The 20540-nt window shown below is 44.3% G+C and overlaps 1 protein-coding gene across 2 annotated transcripts in view; it reads right to left on the bottom strand.

The window, feature by feature from the left end:
- Positions 1-13464: 13464 nt before the first annotated feature.
- PUS7L (pseudouridine synthase 7 like) overlaps positions 13465-20540 on the bottom strand; it is a 37222-nt gene continuing 30146 nt past the window's right edge. For both annotated transcript variants that reach the window (XM_073573237.1, XM_073573238.1), the window contains 3 exons: positions 14340-14620; positions 14197-14250; positions 13465-13847 (listed from right to left, as the gene is read on the bottom strand). In XM_073573237.1, the coding sequence (XP_073429338.1) occupies positions 13518-13847; positions 14197-14250; positions 14340-14620 (665 nt within the window). In that variant the 3' untranslated portion in view covers positions 13465-13517. The remainder of the gene's footprint in view (positions 13848-14196; positions 14251-14339; positions 14621-20540) is intronic.

The raw sequence follows: 20540 nt of genomic DNA, 5'->3' as shown, positions 1-20540 counted from the left end.
TGGAAAATAAAATATATATACTATACCCCTAGATGAATTTCTTAGGCGGTGAAGTTTCCAATATGGGGTCATCTCGGGGGGATGGTACTACTATTCTGTCACATCAGGGGCTCAGCTAATGGAGCCAACAATCTATAAAAATGAAATCTACATTCTAAAAGCTAAGTAGCAATCCTTCCATCTAATCCCTGCCAAATGCTCAAACAATAGTGTACAACCACATATGGTGTACTGTCACATTTGGGAGAAATTGCATAAAAATTGTGGGGTACAATTTCTCCCATTCCTCCTCATGTAAATTACAAATTTGGTGCTAAAACAGTATTTTAGTGGAAATACTGTAGATTAAAAATGCTCAGTATACCCCTAGATAAATTCCATGAGGGGCCTAGTTTCCAAAATGGTGTCACTTGTGGGGGGGTTTCTGCTGTTTTTGCCTGTCAGAGTCTTACCAAATGCAACATGGCATTCATAGTTTATTCCAGGCAAACAGCGCTCTTTCCTTTCCTAGCCCTGCCATGTACTCAAACAGAAGTTTTTGACCACATATGGGATATCATCGTATTCTGGAGAAATTAATATCAAATTATGGGGTCCATTTTCACCTAATATGTGTAAAGAAACAAGAAAAGATCCATGCATAAAGAGCACACACCCGCTCTTTATGCATGGACCTTTTCTTGTCTCTTTACACAATGTAGTATTTTCCATTGCATTTTGCAGCACCCCGCTGTGATATAGATTTGAATATGTGGTTATGACCATGAGTGTGGTGCACCCTGCTTCCTTTTGTATAACCCATTTTCACCTAATATTCATTGTGCAAATTATATCCCTGGATACAATCCTTGAGGATGTGTTGAGGGTTTCCACTGTTTAGGTACATCAGTGACTCTCCAAATTGGACATGACACCTTCAGACCATTTCATCCAAGTCCGAATTCCAAAACATCACTCCTTCCTTTCCGAGCCTTGCCATGTGCCCAAACAGTAATTTCCTCCCACATATGGGGTATCGGCAAACTACACAACAAATTTTGGGGTCCATTTTCTACTGTTAACCTTGTGAAAACAAAAAATTGGAGTTAATCTGGGGCTCTCCAAATGCAACATACTTCGGAAAAGGAGTTCAGCCAGTTTTGTGCTTCAAAACTCAAATGACGCTTCTTCTCTTCCGAGACCTGTCGTGCAACCAAGAAATAGATTTCCCCTACATATGGCGTATCGGCATACTCAGGAGAAATTGAACATCAAATGTTTTGGTCCATTTTCTAAAGTTACCCTTGTAAAAATATAAAGTTGGGGCTAAAAGTACATTTTTGTGGGAAAAATTTTATTTTTTCTATTTTCCCGACTCTAAATTATAAACTTCTGTTCTGGGGGACCAAGATGCTAACCACACATCTAGATACATTCCTTGAAGAGTCTAGTTTCCAAAATGGGGTTACTTGTGGGGAGTTTCCACTGTTTAGGCACATCAGGGGCTCTCCAAACGCTCGTTCCCTTTCATGCCCTGCCGTGCGCCCAAATAATAGCTTTCCCCCACATTTGGGATATCAGCATACTCAGGAGAAATTGTGCAACAAGTATGGGGTCTATTTTCTCCTGTTACCCTTGGGAAAATAAAAATATAGGGCTAAATTAAAAAATGTTTGAAAAAAATTAAAATGTTAATTTTTTCCTTCCACATTGCTTTAGTTTCTTTAAAGCACCTGAAGGGTTATTAAACTTCTTGAATGTGGTTTTGAGAACCTTGAGGGGTGCAGTTTGTAGAATGGTGTCACTTTTGGGTATTTTCTGGGGGCATAGACCCCTGTTGTGAATTCGCTTTCTGGCCTACCTCTGGTTACTAGTGAAGGTAGTGGAGCTGGTTATATTGATAGAGGGGTCACGAGTTCTCTTTCCGGGCTCCCTCTGGTGGTTACTGGAGGTAATGGAGCTGATCTAATTAACAGAGGCCTGCCACCTGATAATGACGAGGATGACTGGAGATCTGGATTTAAGACAGCCAACTCCCTCTATCCCTGCTGGTGATTTTTCATGCCTCCTGAGGTCTTAGTTTCCAGCTCAGTCCCTGCATGCTCAAGCTAAGTGTTCTTTTGCTATTGTTCACATTTGATTTGGTTTTGTCTATTTCAGTTTTGTGTGGTCAGCCAGCCCCGGCTGGGGCTGTGCTGAATTTCCATCCTTATGTTACTGTTTGTGCCAGTTTGTTTTTGTCCCTTATTAGATTGGCCTCTTTTTGCTCTGCTTTCAGAATATACCAGAGTGCTGATATAGTGGGCGAAGTCTAGTGACTTCAGTATTTTTTCTATCAGACGTTTTGGGCATTTTTTGCAGGGTTTTTTGCGTGATTGCAGACAGAGTCTTTCTGTCATGATCCAGTGTGGATCTGACAGTTTAAATGGATAAGTGAACTTTTTTTCCTTTGGCTTGGTGCCAAAGTGGGTTGATTGCCCCCGATGGCCATTAGAATTATTACACGTGGTGTCGTTCATTCTAAGTTGTCCGGTGGTGTTGAGCAGTAGTGCACTTTAGTTTCTTTGGTTTAATGTGCACTTAATTATAAATCAGGTGTGAGGCTCTATAAAAGAGAGCCAGGTGTGTTCAATCACTGTTGGTGAAATTGTGTGTTAGTCTTTCACAAGGAAGCCTGGCTGAAGGAAGGAGCTGAACATGAGTCCTGCGCAGCCCAGCCAGAGGGGACGAGTGGCAGCTATGTGGTCTACAAGAAGGGCTGGCATGGCGTGGTGGAGTAACAGTTTATGGTGTCAGCAGGAAGTGCTTGCATGGCTTGGTGGAGTGATGACTATGGAGAGAGTTGCACTCAGCATGCGGGACTTGGTTGCTGAGAGCTGGACTCAAGCATGCTTGACTTTTTGGGCAGGAGCTGAACTCATCTTTGGGACTCTGTTACTGGACTTCTGTATTTGGTGGTGGACTCTGCTCCAAGGCTGCACTATGGTGAAGGATCCAGTTATGGTGATGGATCCGGGTGGAGAAGATGCACACAAGTGGTGGGCTCTGTTGCTAGGAGCGTACGCAACAGAGCAAAGCTAAGTGGTGTTTCCCCTGTATTGTCATTTTCCGTCATGTGTGTTTAGTGCAGTGTTGGGATTAGTTTCCGCACCGACCAATTCCCTAGTGAGGGTTTAGGTTTAGGGCGAGCTAGGGTTTTTAGGTTCCTGTGCGTCGCCCGGTGCGGAACCGGCATAGGCAACGTTAGGAGTGCAGGGACACTGGCTCAGGGGAGTACAGGAGGTCTCCACTTCCCTTTTCCCTATTGCAGAGCCCACCATTGTTAATGTTACCCAGGTTCCCCTTTATTATTTAAATTCGCCTTACTGCAGGCGGGGTTTCCAGACTATTGTATGTATAACGTGTAATATCTAAATTCGCCAGTTGGAGGCGGTGTATCCAGCTGCACGTCCTATTGTTTAAATTCGCCCAACTGGAGGCGGTTTATCCAGGGTCACGTGTGTCATATGGGTTCGCCTTGCGGTACTCGCTGCGTCCAGACACATGTGACCGTGACACTTTCCTTTCCTGTCCTGCCTAGTGTGGGCCCCATCGTTTGCTCAGTCTGTTTTCCTACCTGCATTTGTGTTTTCATCTTGTCTCAAAGACAATATATGTTTGGGGGCTATCGATTCCTTTGGGGTCTGCTCTGGGGCAGTTTAGATTTTCCCTTTCTTGCTTTGGGCTTATTTAGTTCTCCGGCTGTGTCGAGGCATCTAGAATCATCGTAGGTACGCTCCACGGCTACTGCTATTTGTGTGGATAGGATTAGGGGTATGCAATCCGCTTAGTTACCAACCTCTCTGGTTTTCTGTGGCTTAGCTTGGTCTTGCTTTCCTCCTCGGTGACACAATCATAACGGAATCACCAGCCTAAACCACAGATTCTAGGGTACTTGATAGCTGTGGCACGACTGGACCTTGGGGCTGACTTAGGGGACACAGGTCTGCTGTCTCTCTCCCTTCGGGATACCCCCTCGGTACGGGCTCGGTCCTCATTGGTCCCAGTAGAGGGATGTGAATTTTTTCCCAGGGTTGGTGGAGCCCGACGTGACAGCCATAATGGAGCCGTGTCCCGTATAAAGAGTGGCTGTGTACCAATCAGTCCCACCATCTGATCCAGAGAGCCCGGGTCCCCTTGCCCCACCCAACTCTGTATAGCTGGTAGCAGAGCTCTCACCAGCTGGTCATCCACTACCCTCTCCACCATCTGGGCTGGAGTCAAAGTCTCAGGTTGGAGCCACCTTTTCACAAGCTGCAGCAAGTCATAAACCTGAGACCGGGAGGGCTGAACTTCCACAAAAGTCCATGAAAACAGCCGTTGGGTTCTCTTGTAGGTATTAACCCCCAGTCGGGAAAGGATATCACCTTTTAGCTTAGCGTAGTTCTGGGCATCCTCCCGACTGAGGTCAAAGTAGGCCTTTAGCGCATCACTCCTCAGGAACGGAGCCACTTCAGTCCACTGGGACGTTGGCAGGTTCTCCCGCTCTGCCGTATGCTCATAGACAGTGAGGAAAGCTTCCATGTCATTTTCCAGACTCAGTTTACTCAAAGCGGAGCGGACCTTGTCTCGGGCCTCGCGATGTTCCGGGGTCGGTGCTGGAGGTGCCTCATGCAGGGCTGCAATTTGCTGCAACAGGTTATTGGTCTGTTGCTGTGTGAGAACCAGCTGAACCAGGATTTCTTCCATTTTGTCTGCAGGCCTGGGAAGCAGTGTGGCAGGCTTAATGACAGACATGCAACCGGAGTTCGTTGGGGTATGCCTCAATTCACACTGCCTGCATTATCCAGCCAACTGTAGTGCAGTGGGGTTTGTTCAGTGTGACAGACAGTGATCACAGGAAAAGTTCACAGCAAACGTGTTTAATGTTCACAGTCACACAGTGTACAGCATACAGTAGCCTCCGGTTCACAGCCGGGAAACAAAACAGTCTGTGAGAGTCCGGTTGCCGAGGGCGAAGGCACCACCGTATCACGCAGCGTGGTGCCAGGGTTTTGCTCTGCTGGCTCTGTGCTAACTCACACAGGCTGAGCTTCTGCAGAGCTAACACTCTGCAAGTTGCACAACTCCAAACTGACACACCCAACCCTCTGCTGCAGGGGTTGTAACAATCAATTTGTGCCCGTAGGCCACATGGAACACCTTGGGCAGGGGAAGGAAATGGACCGCCCCACTATCTTCCTGTAGTCCATTTAAAAAATAAAAGCCCATGGCAGGTTTTCTTAAATCTGCCCTGGACAAATAGCTTGCCCCAGACTACACTTACTTTTATTCTGTATTGCAATCACAGCTACGCCTGTGACTGTAATGCAATCCCGCGGTCTAAATACGTTTCTGAGCACATCCTGGGGGGGGCACATAGCAACTCTCGCAAATAACACCGGTCTCTGAAGAATTAAAAGTTTGAAAATTGCAAAATTTTTGCCAAATTTCTGACATTTTCACAAATAAATGCAAGTCATATCAAACAAATTTTATTATTATCATGAAATACAATTATGTCACGAAAAACTAATCTTGGAATTACTGGGATCTGTTGAAGTGTTCCAAAGTTATTATCACATAAAGTGACACTGGTCAGATTTAAAAGATTTTGTCACATTTCGTTTTTGGATTCGTGACAGCTCTGGTTCTGCTATAATTTAAATGTTGCTTTTGTCCTTTTGGGACAGCAAAGGTTAATGTCAGTTTCCTTGCTGGAAGCTGCTTTGTTGCTGGTCAGCTGATGTGGGTGGTGACAACTCTCACCATCCTTTAAATAGTTACATGATGTATCAGCTGACTGTTGGTAATAGAGTTATTCTATGAAGACCAGCCTGGAGTTAAGTGCTCTCTGTTGCCAGCGGTGTATCTGCTGCTTCTGTGGAGTTTGTGTTTCTGACGCCATATACTCTGTTGTTTGGAGCTTTGCAGCAGAGATAGTAGCTAAGTATTATTTCCCTTTCCTTGTCTGTCTCGTTTGTTACTTCACCTTTGCTGATACCATCTGCAATGGTGAAGCTTGCGTCCTTGCTGGCCAGTGCACTAGTCAGGGTAGGTGACAATTAGGGACTAGGCAAGTGATGGCGGTGGGGGGGAAGGACCCGCATAGGGGCATTAGAGGAGCTTAGTGATAGGCACAGGTTAGTGTCAGGAGGTGCCTCATACCTCACTCCCTACTGTTAGGGCCTTCCTCTCCCTATTCCATCCCGTTGTTTATGTTGTGCCGCCGCCCACCAGACTTATCCATCCCGAGTGTGACACTTTTCCTGGTCATTAAGTTCAAGATTGCCTCCGCCACTAAGGGGTTAAAGGGTTATCCAGGACCTTTTTATTTTTGTTTACGGTGCAAAGAATTAACAGGCAGATAGCTGCCCTGTTCTGCATGGGAATGTTCTCTGCAGGCTCAGCCAGCAATCCCCCAGCTTCTTTTCACTTCTCGTTAACAGAGCAGCTGTTCCTCTTCCATTCAGTTAGGCATCGGGAAGCAGGCTGCCATCAGCATGACATCAGAAGCGACACCCTGTCAACAGAGCAGAGCAGAACAGAAAACATTGCTCTGTTGACATGATGTCAGAAGAAGCCTCAGGATCGCCGGCAAGAGTGTTCCGTGACCACTCTGAGCTGGCAGAGATCAGCACCAGGCAGAATAGGTAGGTAGTTAGCAAATATTTGTCTGTAAGTTCATAGTCCCACACATAAAAATAATAAAAGTCACGAATAACGCCGTTAAAGAAAGGGACCAGAATCGGGATCACTCCTACAGGATAGGGTTCATGATGAAGGATATTATTAAAGAACATGGGAAATTATTACATGATGGGAGATATTATTACAGGTTAGGGAACATTATTACAAGATCGGTAGGCCAATGTTTTCCACTAGGCACCGGAGGTGCTTTGCCTAGGGTGGTGCATAGAGAGGGAGGATTTTTTTTTTCTTTTAGCCCTCCTCTTCTCTATTAGACAATGTGATAAATTTGCTGTCTTTTCAGAGGAGGGGGGATCACGCAACTCCATTCATTTGTATTTGCATATTTAAGACATGATACAAATAAACCATGGACTCAGTGAGCTGATTGATCCCGGAAGTACTAGCGTCAGCACTTCCGGGGTCAGTAGAGCGCGAATCAGCTCCCTGCTCCGAGGTGCTATGGCGTCCAAAGGCTGCTGACATGTCTGCAGCGTGATTAAGTCATCTTACCATGCTGCAGTCAATTGTATTCATGTCTTTAAGACGCAAATTAAAATAAAACATGGATTCAAGGAGCCAATTGACCCAAGAAGCACTAGCACTGGAACGTACTAGAGCCGGAACTTCCAGGGTCAGAAGAGAGCAAATCAACTCCTGCTCTGATGTGCTGTGGCGTCAAAACACTGATGACACATCTGAAGCACGATGAAGTCATCTCAACACGATGCAGACGTCACAGCAGGGTGCCGCAGAGGACAGACATCGGAGATAGGAGGACAGGAGCTAGGAGAAAGACAGACACTAGAGCAGATAAGCATTCATAGAACTGAAGATTTGGGGGAGTTATTAATGTAGACTAGGGGTTAGCGGGGCTATTATTGTAGACTGGTGGTTAGTGGTGACTATTACTTTAGACTGGAGATTAGGGAGGACTATTGCTATAGACTGGGGTTTAGTGGGTCTATTACTGTAGAATGGTGGATAAGGGGGCTATCACTGCAGATTAGAGGTTAGGGGGTCTATTACTATAGACTGGTATTTAGAGGGGCTTTAACTGTAGACTGGGGTTTAATTGGGGCTATTACTGTAGACTGGAGGATAGGGAGGTTTACAGAGTGATTGACTAGTGCAAGGACATAATGGATGGAGAACAGTGTAAAATTCAGTATGGTGGGGAGAAAATGTGAGAGGCTCAGTATGGAGAGAGCAACATGGGGGGCAATATGGAGAGAGGCAACATAGGGGGCTTAGTATGAAAAGTGGGGCAGTGTGAAGGGTCTCAGTATGCAGAGGAGACAGCTCATTATGGAAAAGGGACAGCATGGAGAACTCAGTATGGAGAAACCGCATCATAGCTGGGTTCAGTATAGAGAGGGGCAGTGTGAGGGCACAGTATGGAGAAGGGCAGCTTGGAGGGCTAAGTATGGAGTGGGGACAACATGAGTAAGACATTAAAGACGGGGCAGCATGGTGTGGGAACAGTGTGGAGATTATAGTTCATAATTGAGGATGGTGTGTTGGCTGGGTATAATTTATAAGAGAAGACAGTGAGATGTTTTAGCTATAACGGGGCAGTGTGACGGTCATAGTACACAAGAACGGACAATGTGGTGGTCATAGTATATAATGTGGAATGGTGTAATGGGAATATGTTATAGGAGAGGATAGCGTGGAGGCCATGTGCTGTAAGAGAGGCAGTGTGGATTAATATTTTTCTTTTTCAGGGGAGCCCAGTGAGAAGCATTTTTTTTTTTAGGGACATGGTATGGGGGTTAGAGGGCTTTGCAAAAGTATTCAGCCCCCTGGAACTTTTCAACCTTTTCCCACATATCAAGCTTCAAACAAAGATACCAAATGTAAAATTTTTGATGAAGAATCAACAACAAGTGGGACCCAATTGTTAAGTTGAATGAAATTTATTGGTTATTTTACATTTTTGTGTAAATTCAAAAACTGAAAAGTGGGGCGTGCAATATTATTCGGCCCCTTTAACTTAATACGATTAGCGATTACAGCTGCAAGTCGCTTGGGGTATGTCTCTATCAGTTTTGTACATTGAGAGACTGAAATTCTTGCCCATTCTTCCTTGGCAAACAGCTTGAGCTGAGTGAGGTTTGATGGAGATCGTTTGTGAACAGCAGTTTTCAGCTCTTTCCACAGATTCTCGATTAGATTCAGGTCTGGGCTTTGACTTGGCCATTCTAACACCTGGATACGTTTATTTGTGAACCATTCCATTGTAGATTTTGCTTTATGTTTGGGATCATTGTCTTGTTGGAAGACAAATCTCCGTCCCAGTCTGAGGTCTCTTGCAGACTCCAACAGGTTTTCTTCAAGAATGGTCCTATATTTGGCTCCATCCATCCTCCCATCAACTTTAACCATCTTCCCTGTCCCTGCTGAAGAAAAGCAGGCCCAAACCATGATGCTGCCACCACCATGTTTGACAGTGGGGATGGTGTGTTCAGGGTGATGAGCTGTGTTGCCTTTACGCCAAACATATCGTTTGGCATTGTTGCCAAAAAGTTCGATTTTGTTTTCATCTGACCAGAGCACCTTCTTCCACATGTTTGGTGTATCTCCCAGGTGGCTTGTTGCAAACTTTAAACGACACATTTTATGGATATCTTTGAGAAAAGGCTTTCCTCTTGCCACTCTTCCATAAAGGCCAGATTTGTACAGTGTACGACTGATTGTTGTCCTATAGACAGTCTGTCCCACCTCAGCTGTAGATCTCTGCAGTTCATCCAGAGTGATCATGGGCCTCTTGGCTGCATCTCTGACCAGTCTTCTCCCTGTTTGAGATGAAAGTTTAGAGGGACAGCCGGGTCTTGGTAGATTTGCTGTGGTATGATACTCCTTCCATTTCAATATGATTGCTTGCACAGTGCTCCTTGGGATGTTTAAAGTTTTGGAAATCATTTTGTAACCAAATCTGGCTTTAAACTTCTCCACAATAGTATCACGAACCTGCCTATTGGGTTCCTTGGTCTTCATGATGCTCTCTGTGCTTCAAACAGAGCCCTGAGACTATCACAGAGCAGGTGCATTTATACGGAGACTTGATTACACACAGGTGGATTATATTTATCATCATTAGTCATTTAGGACAACATTGGATCATTCAGAGATCCACAATGAACTTCTGGAGTGAGTTTGCTGCACTGAAAGCAAAGGGGCTGAATAATATTGCACGCCCCACTTTTCAGTTTTTGAATTTCCACAAAAATTTAAAATAACCAATAAATTTCGTTCAACTTCACAATTGTGTCCCACTTGTTGTTGATTCTTCACCAAAAATTTACATTTGGTATCTTTATGTTTGAAGCATGATATGTGGGAAAAGGTTGAAAAGTTCCAGGGGGCCGAATACTTTCGCAAGGCACTGTATTTAAGGCATAGCATATAATGGTTATTTTTATTCTGTAACATTATAATGACAATGTTATTTTTAAGGGTACCATGTCGGGGTGTGCGGCAGAAGAGAGTATATTATCACACAGACCTTACACTACACTAACGTTTACACTGGTTTGTGTGGGGGGATTACTGGAGTGCTTCATTTATATTTGCAGAAAAATATTTTATTTAATATGCAAATGAGGGTGCATCGGTGCTATGCACCTTTGATTTGGCGCACCCCCCCTCTATTTGTATATTAGTTTTGTTCTTATTGACAGCACTCTATTGGTAAAATTTAGTGCTGTCTAAAATCAGCTTGCAAGACTGCTTGCACACGGACCCTGGACAAGCGCAGCAGCGTGAACTAAGTGTGCACACAATATGGCTGCAGGCTTGTTCCCACACCTGGTTTTTGTCTGCCCTTTGAACAGCTTTAATAACAATGAGGGGTGTTGAATGAGCAGACAGAAGGTGCATATCACAAGGCCATCTCCTCCTCACTGAGGCAATTTGCTTGCTTCTCTTCCAGGACATCAGGTGTCCACTGCAGGCATGCAGGAATCCAGCATCAGTACGCGCCCACAGTCACATTATGCACACCTGCGCTGCTGTGCTCATCCAATGTCAATTCGTATCGCAAGCTGACGTTTTTACTAACTGTCAATCAAGACAAGGAACTGGCTTCATATGCAAATATAAGGACATAAGGGTGATCCAAGGCATAGTCCACGCCAAGGGTGCACCGAAGCTCCCTCATTTGCATATTAAAAAGTAGATTTTTCAGCAATTATTAAAGGGGTTATCCAGTATAGAATGACAAGTCAGCAGTTACTCTGTGTGACTGCAGACTTGTGAATCCTCCCAGAGCGGTCAAGTATGCAATCTACTGGCCAGCACCTGTCTAGTGGGACCCTTTTTAAGGTAAACAGTATATGATTTTTATAGGGGCTACATCCTCTACATAAGTGTTCATGCAGTTTACCTTTAGGTAAGCTGAAAAATTATTTTGCCCGACAAATGAACATTTTGCTTCTGCATCAGTTGATTGAGAGCCTGTTTAGATAGATCAATAAAGTTTCTGATTATTGGCAGAATGGAAAATGAATCTCAAAGTGTATCCAAACTTTTTAATGTTTTATGTCCAATAATAGTAATAAATTAACCACAGATGAAAATTTTTTTAGAAGAGTGCACACAGAGCAGAACTGATGCAAGAGAAAGTCATAATCCTGAAAAAGAAAAAAAAAATTAAACTTAAAGTATTTATCCAGCACTGCTCACTTCCACATTGGAGGAGAGGAGCGCTGATGAGGTTATTGTTAGGCGTCGGATTCCTGTGGCTACACAGCAGGAATCCAGAGCCTCACGCTCTGCGGTCTCCCATTATTTATCGACCGCAGAGGAGATTGCTCAGCAATCCCAGCCTCACAGACACTCTGCCCAGACCTGCTCTATGGGTCTGGCTGTTGCTGCCACCTTTGGGTCAGCAATAGCAATGCAGACTGCCCAGCAGCAAATCGCTCCAGAGGCTAAGTCCCTCCGCCGCTCTACTGTGCATGCTCACGAGACGATCTCCCATTGGAGATCGGGAGTCACGTGCTCAGGTCCTTCTCCTGATCTCATTGGTCCATCTCAGAGATCTGGAAGGTCTCGCATGACTATAAAAGGTTTGCATGGCCGCTTGCTATGTGTGAATGGTGACAAGTGTATGATTCTGGTGACTGACTCATTATAAAACCCCTTCCCTCTGATATTACGCATGTGGATAGGGAATTAGAGTTATAGTCAGCGCCCGTCAGTGGCAAGCCATACGCCACAGCGCATACCGCACCGCTACACTAGCGTCCGATAGTGTGATGCCTCACGGCACTGTCGTACAACGGCAGTAGTTACAGCAGCGCTGCAGTTAGCAGCACTTACCGGCGTCCGCAGCAGCGACGCCGCACGCACGGTAGGTCTAGACGGACACCGTCCCCTGTCTTAGAACAGTGTCCTGTGACCAGTTACCGTGCGTGCAATTTCACTGAGTCCGGTGAAGTCTAACTGGCTCAGTGTATACTTATATGTTTTTGTTACAGCGCCTCTGTGAGTTTAACAGAGTCCGCTCCGCGCTCATCGGGTGACGTTGAACCCGCGCGCATTATACCGCCATATAGCGCGTCTGCCATTATTTAGCAGCGGTTTTAACACCTACTGCATGGTGGACCCCGAGCGGCGAAAGCACTTTATTATTTATTTATTTAGTGCGTTCCGCCGTTCCTAACAGTTATGATCCTAAACAACGACCAAAACACTTGTGTCCTTTTAATTAGAAGAGGATCTGCACATGATAACTGCAGATCCTAGTCAGATGTCTGCGGTCTTAACATCCTTGGCACCACTCACATCCAATGTGAAACTGAATGGTGCCAATTAAGTACTTTAATGTAATGGTTGGTGGTTCTCTTTGGTGTTCATCCTGACCTTGGTGTAACTACAAATACTGGACCTCCCTTCATCAATGTCAGCCTGTGACTGCACAAATTTCTAATTGTCTCTTCAGAGAGGAAGATGACTAGAGCTCTAGTGCCATCTATAGGCAGTAGAAATCCTAAAAGTCAATGTCGACCCTTTAACAAGCCTTGTCACATGACTTAGGATAAAAGCCAAATACTGCCCCTCGTGGTGTCTGACCGGGATCCAAGGGGTAACGTTTCTCCGTGCGGAGAGTGACAGGCAGTACCCTGAAACCCAGTGTCTGCAAATTGAGATTCTGTTTTTTGCTTTTATCATTCCTAAGTCATGTGACAAGGCTCGTTAAAGGGTCGACTATTGACTTTTAGGATTGCTACTTCCTATAGGTGGCACTAGATTTCTAGTCCTCTTCCTCTTTGAAGAGACAATTTGCATATTTCCCAGAGGAGCATTACGGCTTAAAAGTCTCCTCATCTCGGCATGCTTGACATGTCACTCTCCGGAGAGAGAAATGTTACCCCTTGGAATCCAGTACAGATTTCCACATGACTTTCTTATATGCTTGATTCCTAAAAGGATATTTTCTTAAAGAAGCGCACATATTCAAATAGAGGTGGATTTGCAGCCACTATACAGTTGACTAAGCTGCACTATTCCGCTCCACAACTGGGCACAACCGGCTGCCACCTGCAGAGGGTTCAGATGATCGGTGGGAGTATTCATGACCCATCCTAAGGAAAGTCCATCAATAGAAAAGTTCCAGACAAGCCCTATAAATCACAGTGTTATTATTATAAGTTGACCCATTTTAGTATTGAAAGAATCACAATAATTCTAGCCTAAACTTTGCACTTGGTTAATAATGCATGTAATCGTAAGAAACCTCATTTCCGAAAAAATCTATAGGCACAGCATAAAAAGATTTGATAAACTTGTTTATTTACCATCCAATTATAGTAAAATAATGAGAATTAGAAGTTGCACTTCATCATCTCTCGGAGACAAATAGTAGCGTAACAGGAAGAATCTAAGGTAAAGGACAATTTTAGTCTTGCTTTCTGGGATTTTGTTTGTTCAGAATCTTTCTCCTGATTTTGCTCATTAATTTGTACAATAGGTTCATAAATAAAGTTCTGTGGATATTTTATTATATGCCTGTAACAGCCAGGAATGTTCAACTGTAATGTCCCAACTCGAAAATTACAAGACTGAAGGCCAACACTGGCAAGATCGTCTTTGTACCACTGTCCAACCTGGTTAGTAGGATATCTGATGCTGTGTCCTGGCATCGGAAGGACCACCTAGAAAAAAATGATAGGTCTGAAACATGGCAAAAGAAAATCATGACTTACAGAAACAGCATCACTGTTGTCCATATTAGCTCCTTCTATAGTGCAATGCACACACCAGACCCAAGGACTATATTGGCAATGATTCTTTTAGAATCCAGCCACATAGATGTAGCCCTGTATAACTTATTTAAATATGTTGAGTAATCATTCAATTTAACTGATATGCAGAATTAAGTGTTTAGGGGTTACACGTTTTCTTCAACATGTGAAAGAAAACCTATTAGCTTATTCAACTCCCAAGTATTGTGCCATTTGGAGTAATGAACTCCAGGATGACTCCTAAATTCAATATACTTACTTGATGTATAGAATATACTTCTTGCTCTTCCTCTGCAGTTGTAACAATATGAACCTGTATAAAATCAATAATTAGTTAAGGCTTGGACAGTATAAATAAATCTGTTAATTGTATACTTATACAATGATCCAAAACGAACTTACTCTGTCACTCAATAAAGTGATTTCATTTGCATCCTGCTCATGAAGCACCAGGTCCCCTTCTACAACTTTTGAGCCATAGGTTGCTATTCTATAAGATGTAGCTTCATTCCAGACCTTACTGCAATAAGCATGGATGTAGAAGATGCGCATGGAATGTGGAATACTGAGCCATCCTCGTACACATCCCTCATCACTCATCCCATATCTATTCAGTGCCCGCAGTAGCATCCTTTCACGGACTTTATATGCTGGCATTAGTTGAAGGGTACCTTTAATATCCTCTGAAATAAGAAGAATAAATAATGATAAATATTAAGAAATCTACACTCTCAAGTCAAACTATGAATATTAGTTTTTTTTTTTCCTGCTCTTCTTTCTGCTCTTCTTTCTTTGTAGCACTCAGAAGCAGGAAATACATTACACCACAGTACTGAGCTAGAGTGACAATAGGCATTTCTATATGGTAGAAATTAAACACTTTGTAGGACCTTTAGAAGTACCATATTTTTTGGACTGTAAGATGCAATTCTTTCCCCAAAATTTTGGGGCAATATCAGGGTGCGTCGGAAAATACTTACAAATACTGTGGCGGCGGTCCCGGTCCTATGCTGCAGGGCGATGCAGTCTCCCTTCCCAGGCTGGTGCGGCGGTGGTTCTCCTCTGTGGGACGGCGGCGGTGGTCCTCCTCTGTCGGGCAGCGGCAATGGTGCTCCTCTGTGGAGCGGTGGGGCTCTGCTGGCATTTCGTGAAAGCCAGGCGGCGTCTGCGTCTTATAGTCCAAAAAATACGGCAATAGTATCTATTAGGGGATGATATATGCTAAGATCCATCAGTCTCAATTGAGCTGAAAGAGCATGTTGGATTTATAGGTATTGATAAAAAGTGTTAGGCTATGTGTGCATGTTGAGTATTTGCTTGCAGAAATTTCTGCAAGGTTTCTTTAATTTCTTGGCAGGAAAACCATTTTTGTATGTGATTTTGTATAGCAATTAAGGCTTTTTTGAGCTAAATAAAGATATTTTAAAAAAAAAGTTTTGTAATGTAATTTCTTGGTTCAACACCACCTTTTTCATTCTGCTGCAGTGGCATCAAGGTAATAGATTAGGGCTTGGTATAAGCACCTGTCATTGACCCCAAGCTCTAGTCTTAGTAATGAAAAGGTGTCAACCCGACACTCTCATTACTAATCCGATAAGTAAACACAAACACACACACAAACAGAAACACACACATTGTCACAAGCCTATGGAGGAGCGTTAACAGAACAAACGTACATAGGCTGTAACCAAACAGCAACTGTTAATTTTAAAGAAAAATAATGAAAAAAAATGGCGTGGGCTCCAACATAATTTTCATAACCAGCAGAGGGAAAGCCAATGGCTAAGGGCTGATGTTAATATTCTGGGAAGTAGCCAATAGCCATAAAGGCTCCCAGGCTATTAATAGCAGCTCACAGTTGTTTGCTTAACCTTTACTGGCTAGTTTACAGGGGGACCCCAGAAAAAAAATTGACATACGATCCTCATATAGAATCTAACCAGCAAAGGCTAGGCAGACAGCTGCCGGCTGATATTAATTGTCTAGGAAGGGGCCATGGATATTGGCCCCCTCTAAGACTAAAAACATCAGCTCTCAGCCACCCTAGAAAAGGCGTATCTACAAGATGCGCCAAATCTGGAGCTTAGCCTCACTCTTCCTACTTGCCCTGTAGCAGTGGCAAGTGGGGTTCATATTTGTGGGGTTGATGTCACCTTTGTATTGTCAGGTGACATCAAGCTCACAGGTTAGTAAAGGAGAGGTGTCTATACGTCTCCTGCAATAAAAATAAAATAATTGTCATGATCTCAGTGCAGGTTTTTGAGCTGCACACCTGGGGTTAATGTCTGGAGCTCGGTGCAGGTTTTGACCTGCACACCTGGGGTTAATGATTGTGGCCTCTTTCTAGTTCTGGGAGAGCTTCTTAAACCCCTGGGGAACTTCAATCCCTGCCAGTTATACTTTTGCCTTTGGCCTAGTGTGCTGACCCCTGTGTGCCTGTTTGTTGCTATAGCTTGTTTATATGGTTCTGACCCGGTTCTGTTTCCCGTTGTGAGTTTGCCTGTTGATTTTTTACTGCGTTATTATCTCTGTGTATGACTCATTGCCTGTGACCTGACTACTCTCTGCTCGCCCCTCTTGTACCTTTGCAGCTATTTCGGTGTGTGATTCATTGGCTACGTCTTGACTATTCTCCCTGTCCATGCCCCCTGGTAACTTTGTCTCGCAGTTACCCTGCTAGGAGTTATCTTGCAGCTCCTAGCTCTGTGGAGTTTAGGCCACGCCCCTAGCAGTCACGTGCTTCAGGTCCTGCGGCTCTGAAGTACGCATCTACTCGGCTGCTACCCGCTCCACAGGTATCTTTGAGCACTGTTCGCTTTACTCAGGACACGCGCACTGGCTCAGTGAGCAAGTTCAGTGCGGTGTTCCTGGCATTATAACTGGCCTACAATTTTTTTTTTCTCTCCTCACTTCTGCACCATGGACCCAATGTGTACTTTATCTGAGCAGGTGAAATGCTTGACTCAGTCGCTGCAGAAGCTTAGTTTGGAACACCAAGCTCTGGCCCAGTCCCAATGGCAGGTGGAGGACTCAGTTCAGGCGGTGCTTTCCGCAGGCTTCCAGCAGGTGGGGAATAGAGAGGTCATTTTAGTCCCACCCGAATCCCCGGTTAAATTGCCAGATACATTTTCTGGTAACAAGGATGATTTCAGGGCATTTAAGGAGGGCTGTAAGCTCTTTTTCTCTTTGAGACCCCGCTCCTCTGGGGATGAGAAACAGAGGGTGGGGGTGGTGGTGTCCCTGCTTAGGGGGTCCCCACAAGCCTGGGAATTTTCGCTTTCCTCTTCTGCCCCTGAGAGAATGTCTATGGATGCATTTTTTGAAGCCTTAGGGCTTATTTATGATGAGCCTGATAGAGTGCGGTTGGCTGAGGACAAGGTGATGAGTGTCTGTCAGGGGGAGCACTCGGCCGAATGGTTCTGTACTGAATTCAGACGTTGGGCAGCCGAGATTTCCTGGAGTGATGCCGCCCTTCGGGGGCTGTTCCACAGAGGCCTGTGTGAACGTCTGAAGAATGCTTTGGCACTTCATCCTCCGCCTGACTCCCTGGAGGATGCCATGATCCAAGCGGTTCGCATGGATCGCAGGCTGCGGGCTAGAGGCATTATGCAACGGGAAACACCATTATTCTTCAGTGGAGATAAGACCCAGACTCTTCCTATGGCTATGGAGGTGAGTGCTGTCACCTGTGAGGGAAAGGAAAGAAGACGCAGCCGGGAAAAGCAGTTGTGCTTCTATTGTGGGAAATCTGGACATTGGAAGGACTGCCCCTCCTGTCCGTTATCCTCCAAGATGGCGGGAAATGACTAGGTCTGGGTAGTAGTCGAGGAGGCTACCCAGACCTTCAGGTACAATTTTCCTCATGTGCAAAAATGGTGCTGCAGGTGGAACTGGAACTTGGTTATGGTCCTGTTCAGACTACTGCTTTTATTGACTGCGGTTCTGCTGTGAACCTGATTGATACCAAGGTTATGACTCTTAATAAGATAGGGACAGTCAGGCTTCACGATCCTGTTAAACTTGTGGCAACTGACTCGTCGCCTCTTACCCAAGACGGTATCTGTTGCAAGTCTGAACTTTTTTCTTTAAAAGTGGGTTCCACTCATGTGGAAAAACTAAGTTGTCTTGTGCTAGATAACTTGCCTGCAGGACTGGTACTGGGGATGCCTTGGCTTCAACGCCATAATCCTACCATTGATTGGGTTACAGGGGAAATCACTCAATGGGGATGCAATAATAAATGTGGTAACCTGGGACATCTTGTTAACACTGTTAAATCTGTGTCTGTGTCGTCTGTCGGTCTGGAAGGTATTCCGGAGTACCTGAAGGATTTCAAAGATGTTTTTTCCGAAAGTGAGGCTGAGGCACTGCCACCACATAGACCCTACGATTGTGCCATTGATTTAGTACCTGGAGCCAAGTTACCTAAGGCTCGATTGTTCAATTTGTCTGGGCCTGAGCGCCAAGTCATGAAGGAGTACATAGCTGAGAGTCTCCGCAAAGGGCATATCAGGCCTTCTGTGTCACCTGTGGCAGCAGGGTTCTTCTTTGTGAAGAAAAAAGATGGTGGTTTGCCGCCGTGCCTCGACTTTCGGGAACTGAACAAGATAACGGTTAGGAACTCTTACCCGCTTCCCCTCATCCCAGACTTATGTAACCAGTTAGCTGGGGCCCAATGGTTCTCCAAGTTAGATCTGCGGGGGCCTACAATCTGATAAGGGTTCGGGAAGGGGACGCGTGGAAAACTGCATTCCTCACATCAGAAGGACTCTTTGAGAACCTGGTAATGCCGTTTGGGTTAACCAATGTACCTGCTATTTTCCAAAATTTCATCAATGTTGTGTTTTCTGATCTGATAGGCCGTTTTGTTATTATTTATTTGGATGACATTTTGGTGTATTCCCCGGACAGTCAAACTCACTTGCAACATCTAAAGACAGTTCTCCAGAGACTCAGGGAGAACCAATTGTTCGCTAAATTGGAAAAATGTTCGTTTTTTGTACAGGAGCGGTCTTTTTTGGGGTTGATTGTGTCCTGTGAGGGGTTTCGTATGGATCCTAAGAAGGTGCTGGCGATCGCTGACTGGGTTCAGCCTCGAGATCTCAAGGGGCTCCAGCGCTTCTTAGGATTTGCAAACTATTACCGGAGGTTCATTAAAGGTTTCTCACAAGTGGTTAAACCACTCACGGATCTTACCCAGAAGGGCGCTGATGTAAAAAATTGGTCTGTACTCACTAAGGAATCCTTCTCAGCGATTAACCTTCCTCTAGTGTTAGCTTTCTGTTACTCTTTCTTATGTTAACGGTTCGGTTTTGACCCGTGTCTTAAATCACCCCTAGGATACCCTAAAAAGTTATTTATGATCCAATTTGTTTCTTACCTCTTAGTTACCTTGTTAGGGTTTCTCATCCATGGAAGGATTGATTTTAATATTTTTGTTGTGGCCCCCTGGGCCTTTCATTTGAGAGCATACCCTACATTTTCAATATAAAAATATTGTCAAATGAACCTCAAGAGAATAATATAAACTTAAAAAAAGTTTGTTATATTACCTGACTATTACTGAAGGGTTTTAGAACACATTTCTTAAATGTAAAAAAATATACATATATATTTTATATTATTAACTCTAGTAACATCTATGGTGTTACGGGTCAATTTTGACCCATATCTAACTACTTTATGAAAAAGGCAAAAAACAGATTTTTTTTTTATAGAACTTTAATACAAATAAAAGATGAAAATTATATTAACATTAATAGCAAGAATAATAAAAAGTAGCTTTTCTAGGTCAAACAAACAAACAATCAATCAAGCAAATCAAATCAACAGAAATCAAGTACTAGTTTTTAGATGCATTAGTATTTAGATGCATGTGTAGCAAAAAGTGACACTTTTTGTGTGTTCTTTGCAGAGGTATTTTTTGCAGGCGAAGCACGATGTGTTTGTCTTTCTGTCCTTATTGCTAGGGCAGACCTGACACCTCTTTCTTTTAGAATCTGGTGGTCTCACTGGGGTTGTGGCTGTTGTGGTTGATGTTGAGGCAGGCCTGGTTGAGGAGGATGCTGGTGATGATGCTCTTTGTGTTGCTGTGGGTGTGGACGAAGCACTTGTTGAGCTCTGGAGTTGTCGGACCAAGGCTGCAGCGGCTGGGTCTCGGGGCACTCGTTCCCTTTGGTCAATGTGCGCCTTGACAAGGTATCTTCCTAGTTCCTCAAGAAACATCCTCCGCTTGTTTTTTTTCTTTGAATTCCATCCTTGGTGAATGTGGGTCCACAACACAAATGAATTGCATGCTGACACATCAAGGATGTTGTAAAATACAACCATTGGCCATCTCCTAGTCATTCGCTGGCAAGTGTAGGTGGCAGTCAGCTTGTCCAGGTTGTCCACTCCTCCTTTGTTTTTGTTATAGTCCAGGATGATTCTGGGCTTTATGTCACTTCCTGATGACACAGCTGCATCTTTGTGAAGTGTGGACATCAGTACCACATTCCGTCGTTTTTTGGGGCAGTATGAAACAGCAGTGGTGGTGTCTGTAAAAACAAACTTTGAGGAAAGTGGAGCCCTGTCCTTCATCTGCAACAATTCAGCGGGCAGCTC

The sequence above is a fragment of the Dendrobates tinctorius genome, unplaced genomic scaffold (assembly GCF_039654945.1).
Source record: "Dendrobates tinctorius isolate UK_male_01 unplaced genomic scaffold, ASM3965494v1 ptg000035l, whole genome shotgun sequence".
Lineage (NCBI taxonomy): Eukaryota > Metazoa > Chordata > Amphibia > Anura > Dendrobatidae > Dendrobates > Dendrobates tinctorius.
This window is presented reverse-complemented; position numbering and strand designations above follow the sequence as displayed.